The 25845-nt window shown below is 66.0% G+C and overlaps 1 protein-coding gene across 1 annotated transcript in view; it reads left to right on the top strand.

Annotated features, from left to right (window-relative positions):
• The window catches only part of PXDN (peroxidasin), a gene marked incomplete at its 5' end in the record, with an annotated part of 31401 nt that extends 6242 nt beyond the window's left edge, over positions 1-25159 (top strand). The window contains 22 exons of the mRNA XM_084235807.1: positions 907-978; positions 1387-1458; positions 3482-3553; positions 5639-5710; positions 6008-6079; positions 6256-6425; positions 7092-7209; positions 7651-7820; positions 10386-10658; positions 10791-10907; positions 11320-11478; positions 12945-13057; positions 13428-13584; positions 15279-15387; positions 15792-15949; positions 16978-18481; positions 18878-19012; positions 19704-19912; positions 23353-23482; positions 23582-23717; positions 24078-24191; positions 24903-25159. Of these exons, the coding sequence (XP_084091933.1) occupies positions 907-978; positions 1387-1458; positions 3482-3553; positions 5639-5710; positions 6008-6079; positions 6256-6425; positions 7092-7209; positions 7651-7820; positions 10386-10658; positions 10791-10907; positions 11320-11478; positions 12945-13057; positions 13428-13584; positions 15279-15387; positions 15792-15949; positions 16978-18481; positions 18878-19012; positions 19704-19912; positions 23353-23482; positions 23582-23717; positions 24078-24191; positions 24903-25022 (4252 nt within the window). The 3' untranslated portion in view covers positions 25023-25159. The remainder of the gene's footprint in view (positions 1-906; positions 979-1386; positions 1459-3481; positions 3554-5638; positions 5711-6007; positions 6080-6255; positions 6426-7091; positions 7210-7650; positions 7821-10385; positions 10659-10790; positions 10908-11319; positions 11479-12944; positions 13058-13427; positions 13585-15278; positions 15388-15791; positions 15950-16977; positions 18482-18877; positions 19013-19703; positions 19913-23352; positions 23483-23581; positions 23718-24077; positions 24192-24902) is intronic.
• Between the last annotated feature and the right edge of the window lie 686 nt (positions 25160-25845).

Genomic DNA, 25845 nt, shown 5'->3' with positions numbered 1-25845 from the left:
CCCCCCCTGGGTGCTGTGCCCCCCAGCCTCCCCCTGGCTCGGCACCCCGCCCCGCTCACACTAGCCGTCCACCGAGTTGGCGGCATGTGCCTGGGCCACGGGCCCCGGTTACGCGGAAACACCCGCTGTGGCCACGAGGAGGCTGGAGTGTCCTGGTGGGCTGTCGGGGCGCCCTCCACGGGCGGCTGGGCAGGCGTCTGCAGTGGCAGGTCAGGAGCCGTCCCAGCGCGACTGGTATCACAGGGTCCTGGTGACCCTGGGGAGAAAGGGTGCGTGGGGGATTGGGGGGAGGGAGGAGGGGCCCTTACTGCTGGTTGGACGGTCGGTTCCTGGAAACTGGGAATTGGCACTTCTGACACCCGGCCTGGACGGCCCTGCGGCCTGCCCGCCTGTGCCGCGCCTGCCCGACCTGCCTTCCTGGGTCTCCAGGCGGGGGGCCAGCTGGGCCACCTGCAAGGTCTTTGGAAATCCACCTCTGCCTGGGGGCCCTGTGTGGGCGCGGCCGGAAGCACAGCTGCGGGAGTCGGCCGCTGCCCCCACAGCCTTACGCCAGCCTCCCTGTTTTTGTTTTACAGCATTAAAAATAGTTTTTATGCCAGTCGTACATGTGCACGCAAGAAAAATGTGAAAACACAGAGAGACATAACAAAACAAATGACGCATTTCCCAAGCAGTCCAGGAAACCGTTAGCGTGTGACACACACTCGCGCATGTGCAGACACACACAGACACACGGACACGTGCACATGCAGACACACACACTTGCACCGTCGCGGGGGTCTCTGTGTCTGTCTCCGTGTCCTGTTGACCGTCTGTCTGTGCGTCATCCATCCGTCTGCCCCACCCCCCGCCTGCTCCCTGGCTTGTCCCTGCCTGGCCGGCTGACCTGTGCCTTCTTCTCTGCAGGGATCTTCGCTTCAACAGGATCCGAGAGCTCCATCCCGGGGCCTTCCAGAAGCTGAGGAGCCTGAACACGCTGTGAGTCGGACGTTGAGGGCAGCGCAGAGAGCACATCGTGGGCGGGGCCCAGCCCGAGGCTGCGGCCTGTGGCCAGGGCCTGGCTGGGCGGGCAGGTCCATCAGGAGTGTCCTAGCTGCTGGCTTAGTCCCTGACCCCTCACCCCTCGGGTCAGGCCAGCCAGCAGCCACGTGGCCCTCTGCTTCCCGGGCACCCAGCCTGTCCATTCTGTTAGGCTGCGAGTGTCCTGGTGCCTGCGCTGGCCTCTGCTGGACTCAGGCCTGCGGCTTCCCCGGCACCCCCAGGATAGCACTGTGGGGTGGGGAGACCCCCTTGGGCACAAACCCAGAACCGGCTGTGAGGCCTATGGTGCCCCCACTAGGGCCGCAGTCTTGCCCCCTAGCTCACCGCCTGGACCTTCGCCCGCAGGCTTCTCAACAACAACCAGATCAAGAGCATACCCAGCGGGGCCTTCGAGGACTTAGAGAACCTGAAATACCTGTAAGTTCACGACCCGCCTTGCACCCCAAAGCTCATGTTGTCTGGCTGGCCCCGACCACGCCCTGAGTTCCCCAGTGGCCGTTCGCTTTCCCAGGGTGAGTGAGGAGGCCGGGAGCTGGCCGGCGCAGCAGACGTCCGAGCCCGGAGGGGCGTGTGGGCGCCTGGCTGCTGACCCCGTCTCCCGCGCGCATGTGCGTGTGATTTTCTTACCTTTAAAAATGGCTTTCGGTGGGGCCGTCGCCGTCCAAACTCCTGCTTGTTGAAGTCAGCTCTGCAGCTTAGGAAACGGCCGTGCTGCGGGGTGTCCGGCGCTCAGCTCGCCCGCCCGAGGCCGGGACCCCGAGGGGTAGGGGGTCGCGTCGCCTGGACCCCCTCTCTGCCCCGTCCCCGCTGCCGCGCTGGGGCTGACGTCAAGGCTCCCGTGACAGCCGATGTCGGGCCCGAGCTTCTCACCGCAGTGACTTCAACCCGGTTCCGAAGCTCCGTCTCCCCAGTGGAGACATTCGAGGCGTGACCGTAACTTCTCCGCGATTTCCGCGTGGCTGAGCGCTGATTCTGTCATCGCTCATTTTGGAAATGAGACGCGGGTCGTCCACATACCCTTTGGGCTGCTGTTCCTTTCCTCTTTTTCCTGGAGTCCGCGCGTTCCGGAGCGGGGCCTGGGGCCTGGGGGCAGGCTCGGTGGCTGAGGGGCGACTTACCCGTGACTCAGCACACGGCTGGCAGGGAGGGCTTTGGGTGCTCCTAGGGGGGTCTCTGCCGGGTCAGGCTGCGAGAGTCCAAGTTGGCTGCTTCCTCCGCCAAAGCCCATCCTGCTGCCTGGGGGTGGGCGGCAGCTGGGAGGACGTGGGTCGCGGCGGCGCCCTGGCCCCAGCCACTGATGCGGCCCCCCAGACACCCCACTCCCACGCGGAGCCTTGCGCTCGCCCCAGCCGCGGGCCGGCCGGAGCTGCGGTGACGCAGCTGCCCCTGCTGAGCCTCGGCTGGGCGCTCCTGACGATGCCCTGACTCCTGTGCTGGCCGGAGCGTGTGCTCCGACGGCCAGCTCGGCGCGGTCCAGGCTCCTGTCCTGGCAGCAGAGGCCGTCCCTGCGGTGCCTCAGGTGCTAGGGCGCGGGTCTCCCAGTCCGGGCCCGGGGCGGGGCTGTGGCCGCACGGACCTCCCTGCACAGAGCCTGTGCTGGCCCGCTGCTGCTCGGGCTTCCAAGATAAGGGCCTGCTGGTGCAGTCCGTGGGCACCCGCTGCGCAGCCCCCTCTGGCCACGTCCTCTGGGCTGCAGGCGCCTGACGGCCCCTGGGCGCTTTGTGCCCTGCAGGGAGAGCTTCATCCGGCTCCTCCGAGACAGCCAGGCGGCGACTGGGGCGGCCGGGTCACTGACGCGGGGAGGCTCCGCTGAGGACGTCTCTTCTGGCTCATCTTGGGCGGCTGGGCCCCCAGGAGGGCACAGAAACCCGCCTGCAGGGAGGGGGATCGATGGGGAGGGGGCAGGGACCCAGCTCCCTCGTGCAGCGCCATGGACAGGGTGCGTTTGGCGGGAGCTGCGGGGCGTGAGTGCTGGCTGCAATCAGGGTGCCGCCCGTCCCCCATGTCTCCCATCTGGGCTGGAAGCCCCTGATCCAGAGCCGCGCCCAGGCCCAGCTGCTGCAGAGCCCACCGGTGCTGGCCGTGGCCGAGTGCCACCCAACCAGCTGTGGACACTGAAACTGGCATTTCATGTAATTTTCACGTAATTTCCTTTGAAATTGTCATCTGAAACGTAGGAGCGGGGTTCTGAGGGCGGCCCCCAGGTGTACCCCACCCGCCACGGCCCCACCCCGGCCCTGAGTGTGTCCTTGCAGCCCTGCCTGCCGCCAGCACTTGCTGGGGAGACGGCTGTTTCCTCCTGCTCGGGCAGACGCTGGCGCACGCGACCGGCGGGGCGTCTGGGCAGTGGCCCGTGCCAGGCGCGTGAGGTCAGAGCCACCGCACGTTGGCTGTTCTCTCCGTGTTGCTCGTGCACTAACCCCCTGTTTCTTGTTTTCAGCTATTTGTACAAGAATGAGATCCAGTCAGTTGACAGGCAAGCGTTTAAGGGACTTGCCTCCCTAGAACAACTGTAAGTGCCCTTCTCTGCTCTCTGCCTCGGGGTCTTGGCCGCTCCGCCTCCGCGGCCGCCGGGCATGCATGGTGCGCGAGCTGCGGGCGCTGGGTGTGCATGGGGGCTCGGCCGCCTGCGCTCCGGCGGCCCCACCCTCGCCACGCACAGACCAGGAGTCTCGGCCTGCCGGGGGACGCAAGCTCGCAGGCCTGGGCCTGGGCCTGGGCCTGGGGGGCCGATGGGCCGGGCTGCCTGCCAGAACCCCCGTGCCCCCAGCGTGCTCTCTCCACGCTGACATCCGTACTCGGAGGGAATGCGGCCTCCTCACGCATTTCCAGGCATCATGAGACGTGGTTCCCGCTGCGTCCTCCGCTGAGGTCGGCGCGTCCGTCTTAAGCAGGATTCCCCGGAAGAGGGTTTCCCTGGCTTGTTCCTCCTTTCATGGAGGAGCCAGCGGTTCCCTCGGGTAGGGCCCTGGGCCCCCCTGCTGCAGCTGCCCAGGCCCCGTACTGCCACTGGCTGGGACCTGCCCACAGAGGCGGGCAATGCTGGGGGCGGCGTGGCCATGGCCAAGGAGGGCGGCCCTGGGCAGGCCATAGGTGCAGTCTGAGGGTCCCTTGGATGCCCAGGGCCTGAGAGCCTGCAGGAGGAGGGAGCACTGGCGTCCTGCACTGGTGAAGGGGCGGCGAGCGGAGCGCCCCACTCGTGGTCATGGGGTGTGAGCGGCATGGGGCCAGCTGCAGCGGGCACGGGGCGTGTGCAGGGAGAAGGAGGCTGAGCCTGATGGGCCTGGCATCTCCGGCGCTGCCCCACGGTGAGCGGGTCCCGGCCAGGTGAGGGGTTTCTGGCCGCAGCTCTGTGAATGTGGGAGGTGGCAGTAGGGACGGTGCCCCACCTTCTGGCAGCTGAGCCCTGGTGGTGCTGGCCTGTGGGCCGGGCAGGGCTCAGCTGGCGCCTGCAGACGCTGACATGGGGTCAGGAGGGGTGCCTGGGTGGGCTGGCCTGGAGCACCCCGAGCTCAGGATGGGGGCCCCTGAGCGCCCACAAACACGCCAGTGCCAGGGTGCCACACTGGATGAGGGGACCTTCCTGGCCTCCGTCTGCCCTAGGGAGGGTGGAGGTACTGCAGGCAGCCAGATCTCAGGCCCAGGGCCCAGTCCCGCCACCCCGTGTACCCTGAAGCACTGCAGTGTCCAGCAAGGGCCTCCGAGTGGGGCCACGCCCCTCTGCCTGCCCACCCATGGGTCTCGGAGTTGCACAGCCCGCCTGGCCCTGCATGTCTGTCTGCAATCTGCTCTGTGGTGGCCTTTGGGGGCCCGCGGTCTTGGCACTGTGCCCCTGTCCTCGGCGTCGCTGCGTGGTATCCGCTGGCCCTGCTCCACTCACCTGCTGAGTTGTTGAGGCCGGTCTCCTGGCGCCCCGGGGCCGCACTGGCCGGGGCAGCAGACTCTTGGCGTCTGCGAGTCTCTGAGTGGACAGTGAGTCCTGTGTGGGTTCCTGGGGGGGCCCTGGTGCCCCCAAGCTGGGCCTGGGCAAGCTCTCGTCCCCAGCGTCCTCCAGGACCTGACGCGGGGGCTGTCGGGGCGGCCGGCTGGAAGGTGACTGAGCTCGGCTCAAAGGGCAAACGCTGGTTTCCGAAGGGAGGGACGCAGCAATTGGGAAGACGAGAGGAAAGTCGAGCCGCAACGAGTGAAGACAGGAAGGAAGGCGACCCCTAACCGGGAGGGCAGGAAGTCTGGGGCTGCACAGCACCCAGGGCACCCAGGCCACGTCCCGGCCCCCCGTGGCTCCCCAGCTGCACACATCAAAGGGCAGTGGCTGGGGGTCCGGTGCCGACAGGTGTGCCTGGCCAGGCCCCGTGTCTCAGGGAAGGCCCACGGGGGTCTCCCAGTGTGAGGAGACGGGTGGGTGTGGCCCTCGCCGCTGGCACCACCACTCGCCAGTGCCACCTCTCGCGCACCTGTGTTTCCTCCACGAGGGAGGAGACTCCGGCTCTCTCCATACATGTTGAAGTGACGTAGAGACACATTGCCAGGAGCCTGGGCACGTGGGCAGTGGCCGGGTCCAGCTTGTGTTGCTTTTCCTCTGTTTGAAATTCTCTAGGTACCTGCACTTCAACCAGATAGAGACCTTGGATCCCGAGTCCTTCCAGCACCTGCCCAAGCTGGAGAGGCTGTAAGTGGCCCCGCCTGCCCCCAGTGGGGCGCCAGCCCCTGCCTCCCACCCCAGGGTGCCCCTCCCCTCCCTCTTTGTCCCCCTCCAAGGGTACCCCCTTCCCCCGGGGCAGCCGCTCAGCACAGAGGGGTCTCCTCTTACTGTGGACATGGGGCAGAAGGAGGCCGAGTCCAGCACTTGGCTGCTCCGTCACCGTGTGCTCAGACCACGGCGCGGAGACGCGTGCAGCAGTGGCCATGCGGGTGGCGTGGCCCGTCTGGGGCCCCAGAGTCTCCAAGGCCCGTTGTGCTCCCCCAGGTTCCTGCATAACAACCGGATCACACACTTGGCCCCCGGGACGTTCAGTCACTTGGAGTCGATGAAAAGATTGTGAGTCTCCCCGGGTCGCGTGAGGGGTACAGAGGGCCCGCCCGCCTGCACCCCGGGGTGTGGAGCAGACCCACATTAGAGCTTCTTTGGGGGCCCCTCCTACTGGGGTCCCACCCCGGCGCCCCACCCCCGGGGCCCCCTACGCCCTGGCCGGCGTCTCACCGGTCGCCCCGCAGGCGCCTGGACTCCAACGCGCTCCGCTGCGATTGCGAGATCCTGTGGCTGGCCGACCTGCTCAAGGCCTACGCGCAGTCGGGGAACGCGCAGGCCGCCGCCACCTGCGAGCACCCCCGCCGCATCCAGGGCCGCTCCGTGGCCACCATTACCCCCGAAGAGCTGGACTGTGGTGAGTGGGCGCCCCGGCCACGCCGTTAGCCCTGGAGCGTCTAAGAAGCTGCTGGGCTTCAGGGTCCCTGAAAGATGGCAAATAAAACGCAGGACCTCCACCTCTCCCGGCCCCCAAGCCCCTCTGTTTCGGGGGCTGAAGCCCTCCCGTGGGGGCGGGGCCGGCAGGGCGGGGCTCCTGTGGATATGGCCCTTTCTGTTCCCCTCCTCAGAGGTCCAGTTAGTGACTAGGTCCTCGTGGTCAGAGTTTTTGGACAGTGACCTGGCTGTCCCCAGGGCTCACTGGTCACCTGGAGTGCTCCGGCCCCTGTGGATACGCACACCTGGACAGCACCCGTGGTTGCGCGGATGAAGCTGCTAGCGAAAGGCAGCAGGGGGTGGACCCAGGCTGGGAGGCCCTCCCTGACCCAGGACGGGGACACAGGGGTGCTGCTGTCAGGGAGGCCAGAGCTAGGGTCACTGTTCTGCTGACCCGCCCCTCCTCCTGGGTGGACGGCCAGGCCAGCCTCGTCAGCGGCAGCCAGCTGCTGGGTTCCAGGAGGTGCCCCAGGGCCTGGCTTCCTCGGGCCAGGCTTGCGCGGATTTTTCCTGGGCCCAGGGTTTGGTTTGGGTCTTTGCTTTGCTTGAAGCCTGAGACCCAGAACTTTTCCTTCTCTTGCTGGCACAGAAAGACCCCGGATCACCTCGGAGCCCCAGGACGCAGACGTCACCTTGGGAAACACCGTGTTCTTCACCTGCAGGGCCGAGGGCAACCCCAAACCCGAGATCATCTGGCTCCGGAACAAGTGAGTGCGCTTGGCCCTGCGTCCCTTGCCTGCGCCGCTCCCCTGCGCCCGTCCCCACCCCCTATCTCGCCCCCCTGCCCCCGCGGGCCCACTCTGCACCCATTTCCCCCACACCATGCCAGGTCCCAGCGGGCCGGCCTCACCCCCAGGGGCCTCCCTGGCCTTTAGCGCCAGCAGTGTGGGGGCCGTGTCGCTGGGGAGATGCGTTTCTCCCCCATTATCTGGAGTTAATTTGCCAAAATCAGTGGAATATGTTTCCTTGGAATATTTTCCGCTGTTCATTTTCCCCTTGGAATCAGGATGGGACTTTAAAACCCGGACAGCCGGCGTGGAGCTGAGCGCCTGCCCGGGTGGGTGCGGCCCCAGCCCTCCGCGGACGCGGGGGTTGGGGGGGCCAGGGAGGGCGGGCCAGCCGGTGACCAGCGCACACTGTCCCCGCAGCAATGAGCTGAGCATGCGCTCGGACTCACGCCTCAACCTGCTGGGCGATGGCACCCTGATGATCCAGAACACGCGGGAGACTGACCAGGGCGTGTACCAGTGCATGGCCAAGAACGCGGCCGGGGAGGCCAAGACGCAGGAAGTGACCCTCAGGTACTTTGGGTCCCCAGGTAGGTGGCCAGTGTCTCCCTGCGCTCCTCCCCCGCCCCCTCCAGGTCCCCCGGGCAGGCCCAGAGCAGGCGGCGTGCGCTGCCAGAGTCGTGCTGTTTCCTGGCCAGGCGCTGGCACGGTCAGCCGCTCACCCAGGATGGACACCCAGAGAGGCAGTCCCAGCGGGCATGCTGGGCACTCAGTGTCCAGAGGGCCGGTCTGCTCAGCAGCTGCCGGCGACCTGGGCTTTGCTATGTGGGGATGCGGTCTGGCCTGCCAGGGGCTCTATGGGGGGGATCCGGATCCTGCATCCATAGGACACGTCCTCCCAGCCAGAAGCTGTGGAGCCCGCTCTGCGCCGGGGTGCCCCGCACTTTCCTGGGAGGGGCCCGGCACCGCCCCAGGGCCCCACCCTCCCTTCGCATCTCCCTCGGGCCCTGGCTGTGTGGATGGGCGCAGGATGCCGGCTTATCCCTGCCCGGGCACTGTCGGCTCTGTCTCTGGAGCGACCACACGTCCGGGCCAAGCAGGAGGCACAGGCTGCACCGAGCCTCGGCTGGTTGCCCCAGGGCACAGGCCCTGCCGCAGCCCTTGTGGGCAAGCAGCTGGAATCCTACCCTCCGGGGCCCAGACCTCTGTCCCATGAGCTGGTGGCTTTCCCTGCTGGGGACCATGGATCCGGGAGGGCCAGGCTGGGGCTTGGTGCGGCCACAGGACCCAGGGGCAGCATCTGGACACGGGGCCGGCTCCCCCTGCCTGTGGCCCTCGTCCTGCAGCGGCGGGGCTGAGCCTCCTTGCACGCACCCGGCCCTCCCCACGGGCTGGCCCCGCCGGCTGCACACCTGCCGTGCATGGCCAAGAATGCGGCCAGGGAGGCCAAGACGCAGGAAGTGACCCTCAGGTACTTTGGGTCAGGCAGCCTTGGCCTTCACAGCCCTCGCCAGGGCACCCAGCCCGCAACGCTCGCGAATTCCTTTCTCGGTAGTTAACACTGCTCTGGCTGCCAGCGCTCCCGCCCTGGGCTTGGCAGACTCAACCGGTGCTCCTTGTTTTCTGCCATTTTGCTCTGAGGCTTCCTGTGTACTGTAGAGTAAGTTCATTCCCTTGTCCTAGTTAGCCGCCACTTACACGAGAGGCCTCGTGACTTATTTAGGGCTGTTTATCCTGCTTTTTGTGGTTTTGGCCTGGTTTTGGAGTAACCATTCTTGCAGTTGTGGCCTGTCTCGCAAGGTGCGCCTATGCTTACTCCCTGGTGGCGGTCCTAGGCGCTATGGCTCGTCCACAGGCCCCTGTGTGCCATCGCCTGCCCGCCCCCTAGTAGACGGCGCCTCCTCTCCTGCCACGGGCACCCCTCCCACCATAAAGCTGACCGCCCCGTCTCGGCCTCCCAGTGGCCTGCATCCCCACCCCCCGGGGCTGTCGGCTCTGCTCTCGATTTCCTTCAGCCTCACCTGTGCCAAATGAGGCCTAAAATGAGACTGACCCTCCCCTCTCAGCCGGACACTTGGGCTGGGCGGGCAGGGCTGGCTGCGGGCCTCTGCCCACCACCCTGCTTCCCTTCCGCCCAGCGCGGTTTTTGTCCAGACCCCGTGGGTGGCCCCACGCTTCAGTGTCTCCCAGGGAGCGGGTGAAAGCCCCGGGGTGCGGCCTACATTGCTCTCTGACCGCACGGCCCAAGACACCCCCCCACCCGGTCTCCCATGAGCGGCTGTGACGTGCTGACTACCAGGCTTGAGCTCAGCAGGCACAGAGACGTGGCGGGGTCTCTGAATCTTCCTCTCCCACATACCCCGTTTCGTTCCCTCCGTCCCGAATCACTCGGCATTTCTCCCTCTTCCGCCCAGCAGATGGCGGCCGTGGCCTCTCGCTGGTCACTTCTCTCTCGTCACCCCTCGAGGGTTTTCCTTCTTTGATGCGGCTCAGAATCCGCTGTCCACAGGAGGCATCAGCTGTGTGACTCTGGGGTATTGGCCATCACAGGCCCGTTTGGCTTTATCCCGAGCCCCATGGGCCTCTGTCCTTGGAAGGACCCCATGGGTAGCGTGTATGTGAGGGTGTGCAGGCAGGAAGCCCCTGGAGGGTGTGTGTGTGTGAGGGTGTGTGGGCAGGAAGCCCCTGGAGGGGGTGTGTGTGTGAGGGTGTGCAGGCATGAGGCCCCTGGAGGGTGTGTGTGAGGGTGTGCGGGCAGGAGGCCCCTGGAGGGTGTGTGTGAGGGTGTGTGGGCAGGAGGCTCCTGGAGGGATGTGTATGACGGTTTGTGGGCAGGTGGCCCCTGGAAGTGTGTATGTGCGTGTGTGTGTGTGTGTGTGTGTGTGTGTGAGGATGTGAGAGCAGGAGGCCCTAGAAAGTGTGAGGGTGTGCGGGCAGGAGGCCCTGGAGTGTGTGTGAGGGTGTGCGGGCAGGAAGCCCTAGAGGGTGTGAGGGTGTGCGGGTAGGAGGCCCTGGAGAGAGAGAGAGAGAGAGAGAGAGAGAGAGAGAGAGAGAGAGAGAGAGTGTGTGTGTGTGTATGTGTGAGTGTGTGTGAGGGTGTGCGGGCAGGAGGCCCCACCAGATGGGCTGGGGCTCACCCACCTGCTCCGGCGCAGCTCGGCCAGCCTTTGTGATCCAGCCCCAGAACACGGAAGTGCTGGTGGGGGAGAGCGTCACGCTGGAGTGCAGCGCCACCGGCCACCCCCCGCCGCACATCAGCTGGACGAGGGGTGACCGCACACCGCTGCCCGAGGACCCGCGGGTCAGTATCACACCGTCTGGTGGGCTGTACATCCAGGAGGTGGTGCAGGAGGACAGTGGCGAGTACACCTGCTTCGCCACCAACAGCGTGGACCGGGTGCAGGCCTCCGCCCTCATCATTGTGCAAGGTGAGGCCACCAGGCCTGGCCATGCTGGCCCTGGAGTGCGAGTCTCGCCCGTCCCTGCCCGGCCGGCTCTCGTCGACCCCGGCTGCGTGGCTCCCAGCGCTGTCTTCAGCGGCTCCTGTTTCTCTCTCAAAGCACTTCCTCAGTTCACCGTGACCCCCCAGGACAGAGTTGTCATCGAGGGGCAGACGGTCGACTTCCAATGTGAGGCCAAGGGCTACCCACAGCCGGTCATCGCCTGGACCAAAGGAGGTGAGAGGCCAAGCTCACCGCCATGGGGACTCAGGGCTGTCAGGGCCAGGCCTGGGCGAGGCTGCAGGAGGACAGGCCCGGGCAGCCGGTGGCCACCACAGGCCACCTGGAGGCGGCAATGCCCAGCAGGGCACAAACGCGTCCCAGGGGACCCCCACCCAAGCACTGGGCACTTCCGAAAGCTCAGAAACTCTGGGCAAGGCCTGAGGGATGGGGCATCGAGATGGCTACCTGCACTCCAAGTCGGAGCCCAGCCCGCCGTCCCATCCAGGACGCTGCTCCCCAGACACCAGCTAGAGGAGGGGCCGGGGTGGCTGCAGGCCAGTGAGCAGGATAGCATCGAGGGCGTCCCTGTGACGAGTGTTTGCTGGCCGAGGGCAGCGCTGCCCAGCCTTAATGGGCCGCCTTGCAGGGAGCCAGCTCTCCGTGGACAGACGCCACCTGGTGCTGTCGTCCGGGACGCTGCGGATCTCGGACGTCCGTCTGCACGACCAGGGCCAATACGAGTGCCAGGCCGTCAATATCATCGGCTCCCAGAGGGTCGTGGCCCACCTGACGGTGCAGCCCAGAGGTGGGGACGGGCGGCCCGTGGGGCGGCAGGGGGCGGCAGCGGGCGGCGGGTGAGCTATGCTGGCCCTTCCTGGCCTGGCCGATCCAGGACAGGCTTCTGCGTCCCACGACCCCCGTGTGCCCTGCTTGCTTCCTGGGCTGGGACTGTTCACCGGTGCTGTCTGTGCAGGTCTGTGCCCACCTGTGCTAGTATGTGCCACCTGTGCCCATGTGTGCCAGTCTGTGGCAGTGTGCCTACCTGTGCCACTCTGTGCCCACCTAAGGCCACATGTGCCTTCTGTGCCAGGTTGAGCCAGCCTGTGCCACTCAGTGCCAGGCCTGCCAGGCCATACCAGGTTGTGCCCACATGTGCCAGGCTATGCCCACCTGTGCCAGTCCATGCCAGGCTGTGCCAGTAGGTGCCACCTGTGCCAGGCAGTGCCAGTATTGCCAGGCCATACCACTCCATGCCAGAGTGTACCCATCTGCCAGTACATGCAGGCTGTGCCATGACATACAGGCTGTGCCCACCTGTATCACTCCATGTCCACCTGTGCCCAAGTGTGCCAGTCTGTGCTGGGCTGTGCTAGGCCATACAAGGTTGTGCCTACCTGTGCCAGTCCATGCCAGGCAGTGCCACTCTGTGCCACTCTGCCAGGCCATGCCAGGTGGTGCCAGTCCATGCCCATCTGCTAGTCCACGCAGGCTGTGCCATGCCAGTCTGTGCTGGGCTGTGCCAGGCCATACTAGGTTGTGCCCATCTGAGCCGTCCATGCCAAGCTTTGTCAGTCCATGCCAGTCATTGCTAGGCTGTGCCAGTCTGTGCCTACCCATGCCATTTCATGCCCATCTGTGCCAGGCTGTGCCAGTCCGTGCCAGTTGATGCCCATCGGTGCCCACCTATGTTAGTCAGTGCCCACCTGTGCCAGGACATACCAGTCTGTGCCAGTCCATGCCAGTCGGTGCCCACCTGTGTCCACATCCCATGTGTTGGCAGTGCAGCTCCTCAGCCCCCCCGTACGTGATGTCACTTACTGTTGGCAGCGCTGAGCCTGCTCTGCTCCGGCCAACGTGCCCGAGCGGCCTGGCTGCTGAAGCTTCTGCCGCGGCTTTCCTGGCGGCTCTGACAAAGCGCCCCATGGCCCCTGACCCTCCCGGCCCGGCGGGGAGGGCGAGCGCTGAGGGTGGCGAGAGGAAGGCTCGTCCATCCGGCGTGCTGACTGGCGTGATGGCCCTGAGCCGGGCCCGGGTGCCGGCCCCTGCGCCGATGGGTTCGCGGGGCTGCCGGTGCATCAGGCTGTGGATGGCGGAGCCCGGGGGGCAGTGTCTCTGCTCCCTTGCCCCGTGTACCCCGTGGGGGTCCCTGGCTGACCGTGCCCAAGGGCCCCGGGCCCTGGGGCTGCCCTGACGGGGCTCCCTGCTCTGAGCTCTGGCGCAGCGCCGGGCTTGCGGGGCCCCACGTTGACGGGCGGCACTCCTGCCTTCCAGTCACCCCGGTGTTCACCAGCACCCCGAGCGACGTGACGGTGGAGGTGGGCTCCAACACGCAGCTGCCCTGCAGCGCACAGGGCGAGCCCGAGCCGGCCATCACCTGGAACAAGGTACGCGGTGGCGCCGCGGTGTCCTGTCGCAGCCAGCAGCAGCCGGCGGGTCCCGGCGGTCTTGGGCTGTGCTGACAAAGGGGATGTGGACACACAGGATGGTCCCGGAGCAGGCCCGGCTTGGCCTCTGCCACGCTCTTCCCTGCGGGTGGCTGCTGGCCGGGTGGCCATGCGGCAGGGGCCAGGAGGAGCCTGCGCACAGCCCAGCTCGCCCCCGCCCGACCAAGGAGCCACGCTGCCGGCCTGCCTGCCGTGGCTCCAGCCGCCCAGGCCTCTGCTGGGCCTGGCGTCCACTGCTCAGTGTGCCCCCCACACACCCCATTCTGCACACAGTGGGGCTCCCCCTGCACTTCTCTCTGTTTTGCTCCAGGACGGGGTCCAGGTGACAGAAAGCGGGAAGTTTCACGTCAGCCCCGAGGGGTTTCTGACCATCAACGACGTGGGGACGGCGGATGCCGGCCGCTACGAGTGCGTGGCCCGGAGCACCATCGGGCAGGCGGCGGTCAGCATGGTCCTCAGTGTGAACGGTGAGCTGCCGGAGCTGCCCGCCCAGGGCAGCAGCAGGGCCTGCAGGCCAGAGAGCCCGGGGTGGGGTGGGGGGCACCGGGCGCGGAGGCAGGGCCCTTGCAAAGACGCTCAGCCTGCGCTGCCGCCTAATGTTCCTAGGACGCACCTGCGTGTTGCTCTCTCTGGGGGCGCCCTCCGCCGGCGATCGCTGGCTGCTTTGGGGTCCCCCATTCGGCCCCCTAGCTGTGATTTGGCCGCTGTGGGAGGCATGGCCGTTGCTGCACGGTCTGCCCAGCTGTGCTCTCCGCCCATGTGTTCTGGGGTGCTCAGGCCTGGCTGCGGTTGAACGTCCAAGCCGTCCCCCACCCCAGCAGTCCCAGGCCTGCCGACGGCCCTGCACTGCCTGCACCAGCCTGGAGCCCCTACCCTTGGCATGCCCCTCTGCGGTAGACCCGAGGCTGCCCCCGTCTCCCAGGCATGACCCGCACCCCGACTCCGTGCCCAGCCCGCAGCCCCACCTAGGCGTCATGCGGGATGCCACCTCTGGCCTTCCCGCCCAGTCTGCCTGCCCAGCCGGTGACCCCGGGGCCCTCGTGAGCCTGGCACTCGGGCGCCACCTGGCCACAGCCGGCACCACGCACGTGCTGATGACCAGCCCTGGGCATGAGCACGCTGCCTGCTCGATACTTGATTCCATGCTTGAGGAGTAGCGCTGCTGCAGCGTGATGAGTTGTGTGTGAGGCTGGGAGTCGCGTCCAGCCCGCAGCCTCAGCCCTGAAGTAGCCACTTGGCCGGATTAGAGGCTCTCGTTTGTTTTTTAACGTACACAGATATGTTTCCTGCGGCTGCTGCTTAGAGCAAAGTAAATCTAACTTAGAGCGTTGATGGTGATGAAATCTGGGCATTGTGAAGTCTTGTGAACAGCGGCATCATTTGCCACCTCTGTGGCACAAATCACGAGGCTGGCACTGCCGGCCACTCCGGCCGTGTCTGAGCTATGGCATGTGTGTCCCTGGTGGGGGCAGGGGCCCAGGCCGAGGGGGTCCCCCACTGAGGCCACTGCAGTGTCAGGCCCACGGAAAGATCAGTGTTGAAGAGGAAGCCGTTCGCTGCCCTTGGGGGGGTGACCGGTGATGCTGGTGGCCCGGCTGAGCTGCGTCGGGAGCTCACAGGCTGGGAGGGGTGAGGCCACTCGACGTGGCTGTAGCGTGTGCTTGGGGCGTGGCATGCGGGTCAGAGGGGCCCTAGGAGGGGGACAGAGGCTCCGGGGCACGGGTGAGGGTACATGCGTGCGTGTGCACAAGGGTACCTTGTACTGGGAGCCTGCACACGAGGGTGTGTGAGCCTCACACGTGCAGACAGCAGAGGGTCAGGCCGCGGGTAGGCACGATGGTCCTGGGCATCCGAGGGCAACTGTAGCAAGGCCTGGGCGTGAGGCCCTGCAGCTCTGTCCGCAGGCGGCTGCTGCCCGGGCCTCGGGGCCATCCTCGGCCAGGACAACGTCAGCGTTTCCTGCTCCTCTTGGGGTGTCAGGGGCCTCCAAACAAACGCATGGCTGATTCCCAGGCTGAAGCCGCTGAGACCAGCTTCCTGCAGATCTGGCGAGGGTCTGAAGCGCCGGCTCAAGGCAGCAGCAGCGTGGGCAGGGTCTGCCGGCCCCACCTGTGTCCCTGCTCCTGGGCCCTGAGGGTGACCGGGGCTCCTTGTCTCCTAGTCCCTGACGTCAGTCGGAACGGGGACCCCTTTGTGGCCACGTCCATCGTGGAGGCCATCGCGACCGTGGACAGAGCTATCAACTCGACCCGCTCGCACCTGTTTGACAGGTAAGGTGAGGGGACCCACCTGGGCGAGCCCCCGTCTCGTAGTCTTGACCCAGCGCGGCTGAAGAAAACCTTTAACTAAAATCCCTGACAACCGGGTCCAGTTTCCTGGGGTGGTGAGGAGGCTCCCCGCCCGGCGTGTGGCTGCTTACATGTGGGCCTGCGCTTGTTGCCGCGCGGCTCGGCAGCGGTACCCTGCCCGGTCTCAAGTCCCCACTGACGCGACGGTGTCCGGGGCTGACTAACCATCTGTGTTTAGTGTCTTTGCTCTCGCTTGCGTGTTGCCTGCCGCACGGAGGAGCCAGGTACAGTACTGCCCGCCCGGATTCAGTAGCAGCAGCGCCTGACGCGTGACTGCGCCCTCGGGGGGTGCCCGTGCTCAGCGCTGCCCCCTTGTGCCCCCGCAGCCGGCCACGCAGCCCCAACGACCTCTTGGCCCTGTTCCGGTACCCGCGGGACCCCTACACCGTGGAGCAGGCACGTGCCGGCGAGATCTTTGAGAGGACGCTGCAGCTGATCCAGGAGCACGTGCGGCATGGCCTCATGGTGGACCTGAACGGAACCGGTCAGTACCTGCCATCGCCTGGGGGCCCAGTGGGGCAGGGCCACCCTGTTCCCTGATGCTGCCGCTCTCTGTGGGCGGTGGCCCTGCTCTGTGCCCCCAGGGGGAGGTCATGGGGACCCCATCTGGGAAGCAGCGAGCATCCGTGCAGGGGCGCTGTTGGGTGTGGGCCCTGCCCTGCTATGCCGGCTGGGACTCCCAGGGTGCAGGCTGGCCCTGGGGGTACTAGGTGCACAGTGGGGGTCCTGCTGACTGTGTGAAAGCTCCTTCTTAACAGGGCTCTTTATTTTTAATTTTTTGAAATATTTATTTATGCATACAAGAGTTGGCGTGCAGGTCAGAGGTGTGGGGGGTGAGAGGACTCCCCAGAGACAGAGTGGGGAGCAGAACAGGCAGATCCACTGAAATCCACTGCTGAGGGGAGCAGCGGGCGAGGCAGGAGAGGTCTGCTGCGCCCTGTGGGTATCTCCCTGGCCAGGAATTGAACTTGCGCTGCAGAGGCTGCAGACAGCTACACAGTGCTGTGCTCAACCCCTTGCATCACCAGGGAGGCCCCACAGGGCTCTTTATTCAAGGTGCTGCACACGGCACACACCTGTGCACACACACCTGGCGCGGCTGCCAGGTGCAGGAGCTCTGGGCTATGAGCCCCCGCCGGGTTTCAGCATCTGGTCTGTTTTCTGGCTCGAGCGTCTCCCGTCAGGACGCAGTTGTCATTGAGTCTTGCTCTCAGATCCTGGGTGTGAGGAGCAGAGGCAGGCGGGAGGCCGTGGTGGGGGGCTGAGTGGCCGCCCCTGCTCCAGCTGTCCCGCCCGAGCTCCCGCTCTCCCCTGTGCCCCCGGATGGTGTGGCGGGGGGTCCCGGGGCCGCAAGAGGCCGGTGTGCAGACCCCAGTCTCGGAGGAGCTGCCGCCAGCCTCTGTGGTCGGCGCTGGGTGCGGGGACTGGAGATGAGGCAGATGGGTCAAGGGACCCCGCTCACCCCAGCCCCTGAGAAGCCCCAGCCCGTCCCAGCCACGCCCTGTCTTGCAGGCTACCACTACAACGACCTGGTGTCCCCGCAGTACATAGGCCTGATCGCCAACCTGTCAGGCTGCACGGCCCACCGGCGTGTCAACAACTGCTCGGACATGTGCTTCCACCAGAAGTACCGCACGCACGACGGCACCTGCAACAACCTGCAGCACCCTATGTGGGGCGCCTCGCTCACCGCCTTCGAGCGTCTGCTCACCGCCGTGTACGAGAACGGCTTCAACACGCCGCGCGGCGTCAGCCCCGAGCGGCGCTACCATGGGCACCCGCTGCCCATGCCGCGCCTGGTCTCCACTGCGCTCATTGGCACCGAGGCCGTGACCCCCGACGCCCAGTTCACACACATGCTGATGCAGTGGGGCCAGTTCCTGGACCACGACCTGGACTCCACGGTGGCCGCCCTGAGCCAGGCCCGCTTCTCTGACGGCCAGCACTGCAGCTCCGTGTGCGGCAACGAGCCGCCCTGCTTCTCACTGGCCATCCCACCCAATGACCCACGCGTGCGGGGCGGCGCCCGCTGCATGTTCTTCGTGCGCTCCAGTCCTGTGTGTGGCAGTGGCATGACCTCACTGCTCATGAATGCTGTGCTGCCCCGCGAGCAGATCAACCAGCTCACCTCCTACATCGACGCCTCCAATGTGTACGGTAGCTCGGAGCACGAGGCCCGCCTGCTGCGGGACCTGGCCGGCCAGCGCGGGCTGCTGCGCCAGGGCGTCGTGCAGCGGTCCGGCAAGCCACTGCTGCCCTTCGCTGCGGGGCCGCCCACCGAGTGCATGCGGGACGAGAATGAGAGCCCCATCCCCTGCTTCCTGGCCGGTGACCACCGGGCCAACGAGCAGCTGGCGCTCACCAGCATGCACACGCTGTGGTTCCGCGAGCACAACCGCGTGGCGGCCGAGCTGCTGGCGCTGAACCCCCACTGGGATGGCGACACGTTGTACCATGAGGCCCGCAAGGTGGTGGGCGCCCAGATGCAGCACATCACCTACACACACTGGCTGCCCAAGGTGCTGGGCGAGGCGGGCATGCGCATGCTGGGCGCCTACCATGGTTACCAGCCCGGCGTGAACGCCGGCATCTTCAATGCCTTCGCCACGGCCGCCTTCCGCTTCGGCCACACACTCATCAACCCCGTGCTGCAGCGGCTGGACGAGAACTTCCGGCCCATCCCGCAGGGCCACGTGCCGCTGCACAAGGCCTTCTTCTCACCCTTCCGCCTGGTGGGCGAGGGTGGCATCGACCCGCTGCTGCGTGGCCTATTCGGCGTGGCGGGCAAGATGCGGGTGCCCTCGCAGCTGCTCAACACCGAGCTGACCGAGCGCCTCTTCTCCATGGCCCACGCCGTGGCCCTAGACCTGGCGGCCATCAACATCCAGCGCGGCCGGGACCACGGCATCCCGCCCTACCACGACTTCCGCGTCTACTGCAACCTGTCTGCTGCCCACTCCTTTGAGGACCTCAAGAACGAGATCAAGGACCCCAAGATCCGGGAGAAACTGAGGCGGTGAGTGGGGGCGGGCAGGGCGAGACGAGGGCCCTGGCGCATGGGCGGGCGGGGTGTGCGGGAGGCTGGGTGTGGGGGTCCAGCTGGGAGGTGGCGCTGGCAGAAGGTAGCTCCAGGCCAAGGCTTGAGCCCCTGCCCCCCCCTGCTCCCCTCTTCCCCGGGGCCACGCAACCTCTGCGGCTCCCCCTGCAGCCCCCACCCGGCTGGACTCAGAGTCACCAGGTGGGTGCGTGTTTTGTGCACGTGCGTGTACACAAAATCAGGAAAACATCCCTAAAACAATGAACAGGCACTTTAAACAATGCCGGGCCATCTCCGCAGTGAGGGTCTAGACCGTGCGGGGTGACGCACCCCGCATGCCCACGGGCGCCCCGTGATGCGGCCTGTCTCACACAGGCTGTATGGCTCCCCCCTGAACATCGACTTGTTCCCCGCCCTCATCGTGGAAGATCTGGTTCCCGGCAGCCGCCTGGGGCCCACCTTGATGTGTCTGCTGAGCACCCAGTTCAGGCGTCTGCGCGACGGGGACAGGTGAGCCCAGGACCCTGGGGACCAGCGAGCACAGGAGTGCGGGCATCAGGGGGCCAAAGAGGGGCAGGTGCGCTCATAAGCGTTGGGGCTGCTGGGGGGGCGGGGCAGGTGAGGGAGGGCTGGGACATCGGAAGGCAGGTGACCTGGGGGCACGGGGGGGACAGGAGAGCTGGGGGCGCCGGGGGACAGGTGAGCTGGAGGTGCCGGGAAAGGAGCTGTCATTGAGCTGGCCCTGGGCTCTTGAGGGGCAAGAGCGGTGGGGGCTGTGTGTCCACAGTTGCTTGAAAACAGCCTGGTCCCCAGAGTCCCCAGGGCCCCGGGATGTCCTGGCTGAGCCACCTGCTGTCGGTGCTGTCAGCTCTGACCCCTGCCTGATGGGAGGGTTTGAGGGTGCGTTCTGCCTCCAAGCGGAGCAGTCAGCCCGAGGCGGTGGAGCAGCTGGACCCTCTCAGGGTGCTTAGCTTAGTGGGACCTTCCTTCTGGCCTGAGGTACTGGACCAGCCATGACCAGGCCGCCCCGCCGCAGCCCAGTGTCGGAGCCCCTTGGCAGGCCTCAGACCACGGCAGTGGGGCCCCCAGACCGGGTCAGCAGTCACCCCCAAACTGGGGCAGCAGGGATCCCCCACACCATGGTACCAGGGCCCGGGCTTAGGCCTCTGAAGCCACCCCCTCTCTCTCCACTCTGTGGCAGGCTGTGGTATGAGAACCCAGGGGTCTTCTCCCCGGCCCAGCTGACCCAGATCCGGCAGGCGTCCCTGGCCCGCATCCTCTGCGACAACTCGGACAACATCACGCGGGTGCAGCGCGACGTCTTCCGCGTGGCCGAGTTCCCCCACGGCTACAGCAGCTGCGATGAGATCCCCCGTGTGGACCTGCGGGTGTGGCAGGACTGCTGTGAAGGTGCGCCCCCGCGCCAGGTGCCGCTCGGCCCCCGCTCAGCCCCCCTCACTGGGCTTTGCCCTCCTGGCTCACTGCCAGATTTGGTAAACGCTAAAGCACTTGAAGGTGTCTTGGTAAAGGGAGAATGGAAGCAGAATAGCTCTGAGGGGTTGCTAAATCATGGCATATTAAGGTACCTCAGAAGTTCAGGATGTTCAGGCCTTGATCGTGAGGGCCCTGGGACCCTGCGACCCGTGCGCTGTGCAGTCTCGTGCCTACTGGAGCACTCAGTAAAGGGCAGGAGTCGGAACTGTCACAAGACGCTCCCAGCTTCTCTTTGCGACTCAGCCCGTGTCCACTTGAGTGCTGGGACTGCCTGTGAGCCTCCCCGCCGGTGGGCACCTCAAGCATCAGACTTGGTCTTTAAAATCTGAGATCCTGGTTGTATTTATTTATTTTTAAGATTTATTTATTTATGCATACCAGAACTGGGGTGCAGACCAGAGGTGTGGGGGTGAGAGGACTCACCAGAAACAGAACAGGCAGAGCCACTGAAATCCCCTGCTGAGGGGAGCAGCGGGGAGACAGGAGAGGTGCGCCACGCCCTGTGGGTACCTCCCTGGCCGGGAATTGAACTCGGGCCGCAGCGGCTAGAGACAGCTTCACAGCGCTGTGCGTAACCCCTTGCGCCACCAGGGAGTCCCGGTCCTGGTTTTTTAATGTCTGTTTTAACAAACAGAACCAGAGGCAGGTGCCGCAGCTGCCTCCCCGGACGGGGTGGGGGTATCTCTGTGGGTGCCTGGCGGGGGGGGGAGGGTGGTCTCTGCAGGTGCCTGGTCGCCTGCTCTCGTGGCTGCTGTCCTGAAATCCCTTCGTAGGCAGCTGAGCTTCTAAATTGCTTGTCACCCTGTTTTTATTTGAGCTCTGATGGGAACCGCTGGGCAGTGGGGCTGGGGTGTTCAGGCCCCAGCACACCTGCTCTGTGGTCATGAGAAGGGGCCACGTGGCCGGGGAGGCAGAGAGGGGCACAGCAGGGCTCGCTCCACCTCCGCAGCCTTGTGGAAGCTGCCTGGCTGGTGCGGGCCTTGCTGGGGGCAGCTGAACCAGCTGTCTCAGCAGCAGGGGCTGGACCCGGGCCGATGGCTCAGGCGCTTTAAGAGCTGCTTCTGTGGGTCCGACTCTGGACCTACCTCCCCTTTGTCCGGACACCCCCCACCACGCCCTCCTGAGCCTCCAGACCCAATTTTTCCACCAGCTTGCATTCCCATTGCCACACCTGCTGGAAACGCGTGTCGTTTCTGCTGCACCTTTAAAGGGCATTCCCGTTTCCTCAGCCCAGACTCTGGTCCCCAAGGGTTGCAGCAAGTCTGATTCCCATGTTCGTAGGAAAGCGCCTCAGGGAACCCTTGTGGAACGCGCGTCCTTCATCCCAGAGACTAAGCCTCGCCGCGGGCGGGGGGCTGCCGGGCTTCCAGCAGCCAGGAGGGTGGGCCAGGCCTCCTGTCCTCCACTCACAGCCTGGTGTCTCCCCACCGCCCCTCTGCCATGCACTGGTGGGGAATCGAGTCTCATAAAGTGATTTCCACATCCCCTCAGAGCCGCAGAGTTTGCCCTAAGTTGAGGCTTAAAGAACGGGTGTACAGCTCTCGCTATATTTTTATTTTAGCCTAAAAGTCACATCTGAAATAACAGAAGAGCTGAGGTTTGACAGGCCCAAAAACCTGTCGCTATTTTTCAGTTTTAAAATGTGAGGTATTTAAAGCAAACATTTCGTATTGCGTTACATTTTTGTTGCGGTGACGGTGGTTTACAGCACAGGCTGTGACTCAGGGTGCAGGGTCTCCCCTCTTAACTGCGTATCACCCCCAGAGCCCAGCCCCCCCCCCCCCAGAGCAGACATTGTTTAAACCTGAGTCTGAGGCCAGCATGGCCCTACGGGGCTCCTGGGCGGATGTGGCTCCTACTCCTCCCCTCAAACTGTGAATCTGGCTTCTCCAGGGACCTGGGGTGTTTGGGGAACACAGCAGGGCTGGGCGCACACTCCTGAGGGGCCTGCAGGGGGGCGCTGCTGCGCTACTGGCCACCCGGCACTCGGCTGAGCCTCCCGGCGGTGACGATCTGCCATCCACAGCACACATGAGAGCGTGCACCCATGTACACCTGTGTGCGCCCAGGATGGCACTTGATGCGCGGCACGTGGTGCTGTTCTGCTCCAGCCCAGGCCAGCGGGCCACAGCCCCGCCCTCAGCCCCTCCCTGTGCGCACCTAGGCGTCTGCTGCTCTGCCCGCCCACCTGCCGGGCACAGGCCGTGTCTTCCCCTCGGTGGGTCCCTGCATGCGTGGGACGCCTAGGCCGTCCAGGACCGTGTGGGGATGCTGAGTCGCGGCCGCACGGCCTCCCCTCCAGGCATCCCATTATCTCCTGTTCCACCCCGAGAATGGTGGGTCCCACCTGCTCGGCCAGGCTCCTGGCCACCATTCCCCACTAGCCGTCAGGGTTGCCCATGACCAGCGCCTGGGAGCTCCCTGCAGGGTCAATGGCTGGAGGCACTGGGGTGACCCTGGGTGCCCACACGCTGGGGCCAGAGCCCGCTGGGGTTCCATCCTGCCCACGACACAGAGAGGCTTGCTGCGGGGGTGGCCCCCCCTTTGCCGCCCAGGCGGTGCGGGTCACAGCCCCCTGGACAAATGGCCCGGCCCTCTAGCCACGCACCACGTCACTGCCCAAGGGCACAGCCTGCCAGACAGCAGAGTCCAGTGCCTGCTCTCTCCACGGGGCTGCTGTCTGCCCCACCCTGCACACCTGGGGTGGGGCGGTGGAGCCAGTGAAGCTCTGGTGGCCAAGGTGCGGCCAGGGGCTGGCTGCGGACGGGTAGGAGAGCCGTGGGCGCCACTGGATCCCCAGGAGCCGCTGGAGAAACCACTCCGGCCTGCCCCCCCCACCCCCGGCTGGTGTACACGGCCAGGAGCCGAGTCGGGATGTCTGGGGGCTATCCTGCAGCCAAGTGGCCTTTAGGTCTTGACCCAGCCCTTCCGTCCACTCTGTGATCTCTCTCCTCTGTGGGCTTCCTCTCAGGCCTGCGAGATGCCAGATTGTGGCCTGTCGCAGGAATGGTGTCTCCTGCAGTGGGGTGACCCAGGGGGCCCCACGGCCAGGAGGTGGGCTCCTTGACTTCTGGGCAGACACGGGGCCTGAGGACGCGTCAGGGACCCAGTGCAGAGCCCAGGAAGGCACCCTGAGGGCAGCTGTCCCGGGAGGGGGACGGGAGGCCCCGAAGGGGGCTGCAAGGCAGGGTAGTAGGGAGAAGGCCAGGGCGCCGGGTCCAGGGCCCGCTGGCATGTAGAGGGAGGGCAGGCAGCGCCGCAGAGCATCATGGGGCACCCTGAGGACCTGCCGGGCCGCACTGCTGTCGGGGGCTCCTCCGCCTGCCCTGACTCAGCTCTTCATGCTCCGTTGTCAGACTGCAGGACCCGGGGGCAGTTCAACGCCTTCTCATACCACTTCCGAGGCAGACGGTCTCTGGACGTCAGCTACCAGGACGACAGGCCGATCGAGGGAGCCGGGGACCAGCGGGGCCCACGCGCGAGCAGGTAGGGCATCTGGGGCGTGGAGGGGCGGGCCCTCTGGCTCCACAGTCCAGCCTGCCTGCCCCCGGCCCCTGAGGGCTGAGCACCCTTCTGCTCCCGCAGCCACATGGGGAAGCACCGCGAGCGCCCCAGCAATGCCACGGACCCCGCCCTCGAGCACCTGAAGGCCCCAGGGACCAGCGACTTCAAGGAGTTCGTTTTGGAGATGCAGAAGACCATCACGGACCTGAGAAGACAGGTGCCCTGCCAGGGCTCCCCCTCGGCTTCCCTGGCACCCCTGTCCCGCTTCCACGGGCACCCTCGTCCACCTGGTGCCCCTGCTTTTCGGGGCCTCACGAGCTGCACCCGGGTGTCGGGACGGGATGCTCAGGCTGCAGCCGTGCAGTGAGGGGGCCCAGGGCTGCTCGGCCCAGGATGCTGCCTGGAGTCCTCGCCAAGATCCGGCTGGGAACGGACAAAGGGCCGCGGGGAAGCTCCAGCCTCAGGCTGTGCTCCTGGGAGGGTGTGGAGGGCGGCCCCTTGGGTGTGGGGAGGGACAGCTGGCTGCGCTCAGCCAGCGGCTCCTCTGCGCTGACCTGGCATGTCTCCCCGGATGCAGATCAAGAAGCTCGAGTCCCGGCTCAGCACTTCCGAGTGTGCAGATGCAGATGGTGAGCCCCACGCCGAGGGCTCCTCGTGGAAGAAGGACGCGTGCACTGCCTGCGAGTGCCACGTGAGTTCAGCCCACCCCAGCCACTGGCCACGCCCCTGGCCACTGGCCATGCCCAGCCACAGGCCACACCCTCTTCTCCACTGGCCACGCCCAGCTGTGCCCTGCACCCACCCCAGCTCCCCACTGGACCCAAGCCCCACCCAACTCCCCACTCCCATGCCCCCCAGGCTCCTGCTTGCGTGGTCTCCCCGAGAAACCAACTGAAATCATCCACAACCCCCCACCCCGTCAGCCCCAGGGCATTTGTACCCGCCAGGGAGGAGTGTTGGGGGAGAAGTGGGCCAGTGGCTGGGGTCCAGCTGCACCCCCGCCAGGTGGGAAGCTCAGGGTAGAAGGTGAGGAAGAGGGAGGACCGGCCACTATGGAGAGCTTCCTGCAGTGTGGGGCAGGCTCTGCCCCTGGCCTAGGCACAGGGAGGGACCCCAGTGTCCCTTGTGCTGGTCTGGCTTGGGAAGGACCCAGCCAAGCAGGGTCATCGTCTCCTCCAGCTGCTCCGGAGCCCATCTTCCTCATTTGGGGCCCCAGGGTCAAGGCAAGGCGGGCAGGTGCCTGAGGTCCTGGGGTCACAGAGCGAGGGGACCAGGGAAAAGGACAGTGGAGCCCGGAGCCCCGGACCCCACTCCAGGCTGACCCCACTCCTGTGTCACAAATCCGGCCGAGGCGGTGGGCACGGGGCGCCGTCCCCCAGCCTGACCGCTGCGCTGCCCCCAGGACGGGCACATCACCTGCTTCGTGGAGGCCTGCCGGCCGGCGGACTGCCCAACACCTGTGAGGCTGGAGGGAGCGTGCTGCCCGGTCTGCTTGCCGTCCAGTTCCAAGCAGCAGCCCTAGGCGCCAGGAGCTGCTGGCCCGTCGGTTCCGCCGTCCACGACCGGAGTGGGAGGCCGCACCGGAGTGGGACAAGGAACCACCACGAACTGGCCCTCTGGCCTGGCCGGAGCCGTGGGGGCAGCCGTGGGGCCGGGCAAGACTGCGCGGGGGTGGGGTGGGGTGGGCAGACACGTGTCCTAACTCACGTTAGATTTCTCAGGTTTATTTAATTTTCTAATGAAAAACTGGTGCTACTATTAAATCGCACAGTTAAGCCACGCCTGCTCCTCCATTGCTTCGCTGCGTTCCCCATGGGGGAGCGTGCCCAGGAGCAGGGCCTGGGGGGGTCGGGGCTCCGGCCAGGCAGGCATCTGCTGGGGTTAGGGTTAGGCCCGCCTCCCGCCCTGCCCCGCGCCCGACCCGTGCCAGGCCCCGCCCCGCACCCTCCCGCCTTCTTGGGGCCAAGCTCAGACCCTCTGCTGCCGCCCTAGGCTCTGGCCTCAGGGGTCCGCGCGGGCTCCTGCAGCTTGGGGCTGTGCGTGGCCAGGCCACAGCCGCGCCCTTGCTTGCCCTCCGGTGCGAGGTCCTGAAACCCTGCCGTTACCAGGTGTGTGGTGGCGAGGGCAGCGTCCGCTGCAAGGCCTGCAGGACGGTCATTCCTCACCCCGTTTTCCCAGTTGACCAAAACCTGCCATTTTACCCGAAGTATAAAGTAGAATCCGAGGTCTAAGAAGTGTCTCCCGGACATAAAGGTTCAGGCCACAGATGTGGGTCTGGACGAACCGGCCGCCCCGACTCCTGGACACATGGACTTTGCGCTGGTGTGGTCAGGGGATGACCCTCC

This window comes from Talpa europaea, assembly GCF_964194135.1.
Source record: "Talpa europaea genome assembly, chromosome: 6".
Taxonomy (NCBI): domain Eukaryota; kingdom Metazoa; phylum Chordata; class Mammalia; order Eulipotyphla; family Talpidae; genus Talpa; species Talpa europaea.
Note: the sequence above shows the minus strand (reverse complement) of the source record. Positions and strands in the feature narration are given on the sequence as shown.